This window comes from Cryptomeria japonica, chromosome 1 (genome assembly GCF_030272615.1).
Source record: "Cryptomeria japonica chromosome 1, Sugi_1.0, whole genome shotgun sequence".
Lineage (NCBI taxonomy): Eukaryota > Viridiplantae > Streptophyta > Pinopsida > Cupressales > Cupressaceae > Cryptomeria > Cryptomeria japonica.
The window spans coordinates 496,507,561-496,513,756 of record NC_081405.1 but is presented as its reverse complement, the minus strand read 5'-3'; the positions used below and the strand labels follow the sequence as shown (position 1 = coordinate 496,513,756).

The 6,196-nt window shown below is 33.7% G+C and overlaps 1 protein-coding gene across 1 annotated transcript in view; it reads left to right on the top strand.

Annotated features, from left to right (window-relative positions):
- Positions 1 to 1,444: 1,444 nt before the first annotated feature.
- Positions 1,445 to 6,196, top strand: part of LOC131073504 (NADPH:quinone oxidoreductase) — a 30,724-nt gene continuing 25,972 nt past the window's right edge. Inside the window, exons 1-2 of the mRNA XM_058009947.2 lie at positions 1,445 to 1,650; positions 1,731 to 1,922. Coding sequence (XP_057865930.2) covers positions 1,551 to 1,650; positions 1,731 to 1,922 — 292 coding nt within the window. The 5' untranslated portion in view covers positions 1,445 to 1,550. The remainder of the gene's footprint in view (positions 1,651 to 1,730; positions 1,923 to 6,196) is intronic.

Below are 6,196 nucleotides of genomic sequence, written 5' to 3'. Positions count from 1 at the left end.
TTGCTCATCTTTTTTGGAATTATTGTGGAACTAGTTGCCGTATGAATATTTAACTCTTTTTCAAGTAAAAATCTTAAATTTGTATGAATAGTATTAATAATAATTTGTGAACTTGAAATTTGAGAAAAAGTAAAAACAAATTGTCTAAAAAGAGAGATTTTTTTATGGAGTCACATAACATTTCTCTCCCATTTTTCAATACCTTATTTTCAATTCCTAAAAAGTAAATATTCCACTACGATAAGAAAAGATTCTAAATTATCATTTTCTCAAAATTTTAAATTCACATGAGAACATGTAAAATTAAACAAACAAAAAATATACTTAAGCAACTACATAATATGATATTAGGTACATAAACATTCAAAAGAAAAAACAAATTAATCATTGTCATTAACTACTCCATTATAATAAGAAAAGATTCTAAATTATCATTTTCTGACAATTTTAAATGTATATGAACAACTACATAACATATAAGATTAGGTGCATGAAACACTTTAAAAAAACAAAAAAAAACAATTAATAATTGTCATTAACCATCCTAAACCAGTTAGTTGTCCCTTTTTAAACCTAACGAGTTCTAAAGCACCTCAAATTTCGTGTCCAAAATAATATACTCAAATTTGACTGTTCACAGAACGACGTCATCACATACGTCAGCAAAGAAGTATGTGAACTGGGCGTCACCATATACGTCAGCAACAATTTAAGTGGTCATTTTAATTTTGATTCTTATATAATTCTTATTTTTTAATGGGTTTGAGTTGTTCCTCCTATTTTAAAATTTATCTTATTATAAATTTAAAATTATAATTATTTTTTATTTTATTTATTTATTTTTATTTTTAAAATATTTTAAGTTAATTTACATAAATTTTATTTATTTTATTATCAATTATTTTAATTGTAATTTTTAATTTTATTTTTTCAATAAATTAAGATTAATTGTAATTTGATTTAAAAAAAGTGCATTTATTCACCTACAACTCTTTAAATAAAAAACATTCTGATTAAAACAATAAATAGAATAAAAAAATGACATGAAAATAAATTTGCACTAACCATTAAAAAATAAAAGATTCCATAAATTTATATCACACTAACACACTATTATTCAATTTTTTTTTTTATTTTTTTTGATGGAGGTCCATTCCGTCATATTCACACTCACTCCTTGTGATGTTGGAGCCTTGCACTCAGCAAGACTTGATCCCTGGTGGTGGACTCATTTGAAGCCATTCAACTTCACCAGTAGACCAAAAACCCATTGACGATAAATTAATTTTGATATTTTAAAATATTTTTTAAAATACAGATTAAAAAGTCAAACAAAAATTACAAATAAACAAGTAAAGTCCACTGTGAAACTTAGGACCGGAGCATGTGTGCACTGGATGCTGATTTAACCTCAAATATAAATAAATTAATTGAAATGGAAAGAATAAAAAATTATAGAGGGAGCACTATATCTGGACCTGCTATTATCCTCCAAAAGTGCCTCAATCCATACAAAACGACGAATAACAAAATTGAATTCGATATCAACAATGGCAAATGCAGATAGCTTGCCAGAGCCCGTCATGAAGGTGGCAGCCATTTCCGGATCTCTCAGAAAATCTTCTTTTAATCGGGGTTTACTCCGTTCTGGTAAGTCTAAACAAGCTTAAATTACAGAATCCTGGGCGGCGTTGTTGCGTATTGATTGAATGCTGTTTTCATGTATAAAGCTGTTGAGATTGCGAAGGAAATCATACCACATATGGAGATTGAGATCTTAGAAATTGGGCATCTTCCATTTGTAAATACCGACCTGGAAGTAGACAACAGCTTCCCTCCATCAGTGGAGGAGCTCAGGGCCAAGGTCCTGCAGGCTGACTGCATACTCTTTGCGTCTCCAGAGTATAATTATTCTGTAACTGGTAAGCTTTCTCGATCACTTCTTCATACAAAGTAAACCCATTTTTAAATTATGTTTTACTCAATAAAGTGATGTTTTAAGTAGTGAATGTAAAACAGGACAACTATTAACATTTTAAGGAACTGAGGTTGCTGTTCTGCAATTGAAGATTCAAGCATTTGTAATAGTTCCCAAAGTTTCCAGTAGTTTGTAATCCTAGCCGAGTATCCAAAAGTTTTTTTGCATATCAGAAACTCATAGTGAGGGGCTGGAAACTTTGGCCAATCATGTCTCCCAATTTTAATTCGTTTTCCAGAAGCTTTTCTGTGCCTATCTCATCTTCTTAGATGAATCCATTATCATTTCTAGGAGTTTCTGAATGTTGCACAAAAGTTTTCCAAGAGTTTTTGCAAGTCTCTTTTGTTTATGATACCACTTCCTGTGGATTCTCTGCTTCCTATTACCAGAAATGATAAACGAATCTACAGCAGTGGAGTGGAGAAATGGGATTACTTTTTAGACTTCCAAAAATAAAAGTAATAATTTTATATTAATTAAAATATATTTCAACATTAAAATGAAAAGAATTTTAATCTTTGTTGATTAAAATTTAAAGTAATACCCTCTTCAAAAGATTTAAATTTTTAATACTCCATTTTCATGATGTTTTTGGCCCTCCAGCTCTATGGTATTAGCACGTTTTCCTTCCAGACTTTCCTTAATGCTTGTCTCAGCTTTTTAATCTTCAGTTTTGACCATGGCTCTGCTGAAACAAATCTTCCGAAAGTGAATTGTTTTACAAAAAAAAATATTATTCTCGTTATTGGTATTGGCCTGCTCTTGTTAAGGTGACGTCATGGCTTCCTCCCCTTAGTCTTGGGGAAATGGTCTGACCTGTTATTGATGGCATGCTTATTAGCTACTTTGGGTGCTCTGGTATGTTCTCTGTTTCTTAATACTGGTTGTCAAAAGTTGTCAAAAGTCTGGCTTCTTGGAACCATCCTACTGTAACAAATATTTTGATCATAAGCCAGACCAGGGATCTTGTCTGCCACCCTTCACCGCACAAGCCGATTCTGCTTTACTTACGGAACTGGGTACTTCTATGCATCCAATTGAAAGAAAAGGAGCTTTGTATTAATGCTAACTATTACCTATCTCAATCTCTTGACTCGATGAGAGTTGAACCCCAAGACATTATATGTAACAAAGGGCATGGCTCCTTCATTGCCCTCTTTGCATCCTCACCATCTATAACTTTCCATTATTCATTGCCCATAGAAAGCGGGATCATTCTTTTCTACAGGCTTTTGCACCATAAATCTCCACATCTTCCCTCCAAAGTGCATTTCTTCAACCTCTGATTTTATAAATGTGTACCATACAGACAGATCTCTTGACTAAATTTTTAACTACCACTGAAAGTCTAGGAAATGCTAACAATTACCTACCTCAATCTTTTAGGGACAACTTGATATGTAACAAAGGGCATGGCTCCTTTGATGCCCTCTTTGCATTCTCACTGTTTATAACTTTCCATTATTCATTGCCCATATAAAACGGGATCATTGTTTTGTACAGGCTTTTGCACCATAAATCTCTAGATCTTCCCTCCAAGTGCATTTCTTCAACCTGTGATTTTATGTGTACCATACAAACTAATCTCTTGACTAAAATTCTAACTACCACCGGAAGTCCAGGAAAGATTCAGCAGAAGAATCTGTGGAAACCTGGAAGGTAAATTTCAATTTCAGCTCATGGTCTTCAGGTTGCAGATAATAAATAGTGTGTGCAGGTTTCTACTTTTTGAAATTCAGTGAGATATATCCCACATGCTTGTGTGTGGGAAAATGGTGCCACAACTATCTATATATGCCCCTTAAAGCTGCTCAAATTAGTTATTAGTAAGCTAGCTTTTGGTTATGTAAACCAGCTTGAGCTGGTAGTTGACAGGGAACTGAGTTAGTGAAAAATCCTAGACGCCAGTTTGGGATTTCAAATTTGAAAAATACAATAAAAATGATATACAAATTGCGTTGGTCCTAGTTTTTAAAAATCAAACCCTGTTCAAGATGGAGAATCGGCTAAGTCACTGGTTAAGCAGTTTGGAATTTGAGATTTGGAATGACGAATGGTGGGAATTGGTATTCAATGAGGATGATATGATGTCAATTTGAAAAACCAAATTCTAAACAAAGTAGGGAAACTGGTTAAGTCCAAATCAGAGTTTAGAGTTCATAAGTAGGGTGGATGAGCTAAAGAGATGCAGGCCTTAAGGATAAAATCCTCAAACCTGAAACCTGGTGAGGAAGAGGAATTCACAAAAATCCTAGTTTGGAGATTGGAAATTGGGGAATACGACATATGTGGATGCAATGAATACAAAATCTTGAAAGCTGGAGCATATAGAATATGTAAGGCTCATTTGGAAACTGAGAAATGCAATTGATGAGCTATGAGTTATACTGGTCTAATGCAATCTTGAAATATGAAACCTGATGAATTAAAATTTCCTAAATCCTGTTTTCTAAAGCAGAGAATGGAAAAAATCATTGAAAAAGTACTAGAATGTTGACATGAACTCCTGAAACCCGAAATCTGAAGGAGGTGACAAAGCTCAGTAATTCTATTGGGATTTGTCATTCTGGATGTACTAGAAAGTAGAAACGAAAGATACTTGCCAAAGTTCATATACTGGAGACCTTAAACACAATTAGAACTTCAAAAAACAGCTAAGTTGCATGTATACATTGGAAAATAAAAACTAGGAATTAGGAGCAACAAGCTACAGCTATAAGCAAGCTTGAATTTTCAAATCCTGGAAACCCAAAAAAAGTTAGACAAAACAGCCGAATCAGTGTTGTGCATGGTGATTATTTCTTTTCCGATCTTCAAATTGATGGTTAGGTGTGAATCTTCCGCTACATAGCTATAAAAAACTATTTCTGGAGTTGTTTTGATTCCTTCCTCTGTTTATAGAGTGTAAACAATTGTAAAGAGATGCAATATTTACATGGAATCTCTAATAATTCTGCAGAAGAGTTTTCTCCTAAAGAGGCGATAATACTTTTGTGATGAATGTTATTTTTCGATAATGTATCTATTCTGTCTCAATTTCTACTTAGGATTAGAATGGAAACTGAATAAAGGAGTCTAAAACTGAAGGATGCAACCAATAAAAAGTTTTAAGAGGACACAATATCCCTGCACACATTCCCCTTTGAAACAGAAGTAAAAAAACCTTGAATGGGTTTACAAACATTTCTCTGTAAAATTTAAAGAACAGCAAGTGCTTCAGTTAGTCCATTCTCTGTTTCAGAGACAATTTTGCTGTTCAATCATGGACAATATGCAGTGCTGCAGCAGTACTTAGAATGTCTCAATAAGGTAGACATCTGAACCATGAATACCTCTGTGGAGCAACAAATGCCAGTGAGAACCTGTAAAAACTACCCCACAGTTACTATTAATTTTTTTATTTTTCTAATTAAATTCACTACAACTACCAACTTAATCAACCAAGCATCTTCCATCTAGCTTAGAAGTGCTAACTTCAATTTTCCAATCACCATGATGTCAAAAACTCAATGCCACCACTTATATGCATACACTTGAAAGTGGTATGTGATGTCCCCATCCTAGTCAGGGCTTTAGAGTTGATGAGTTAGCTTATTTTCTGGACCCTCGTAGGCTAACAGGGTATGGACAGAGGGTCATGGGGACAGTGGATGGAGGATGATGTTCTTCAGTTCAAGGTTGGGTTCAATTCAGGCTTCATTTGAGCAGTTTCTGACTCCATTTGAGGGATTTTCTATCTATAGCATTTGGGCTATTTATAGATGGGAAGTTGGTTATTTTTAGACAGGCCCCTGGTCACATGGGTTTTGGGAGCTTTATCTCCAGCTTCTAACGGTTCATCTTTTGGAGTCATGTTGAGAGAGATACTAATTTTTCAGTGAATTACAGGCAATATTTAATTAATGACTTTTTAATAATATATTTCACTTAAATTTATTTAAGTGACTTTTTTTTTCCATAGTCGGGCACCCATATTAAAAGTGTTTTAACACTTAATGATATTTTTCAAACCCTAAAAGCAACCCTAATTAAAAATCATGGGTTTTTGCATAAAGTCGCCCCCTTGAGAAATCAAACTCATTAATTTGTTGATCATTTGATATCTCTTCCTCTCTGGGTTTTGGAGCTTGAGGGTTTCAGACTGGATTCTTCATTGGAGAACGTCTATTCTTCAGTGCATGGTAATGGTGAGACTGTGAAAGACCAGTTGAATTGTTG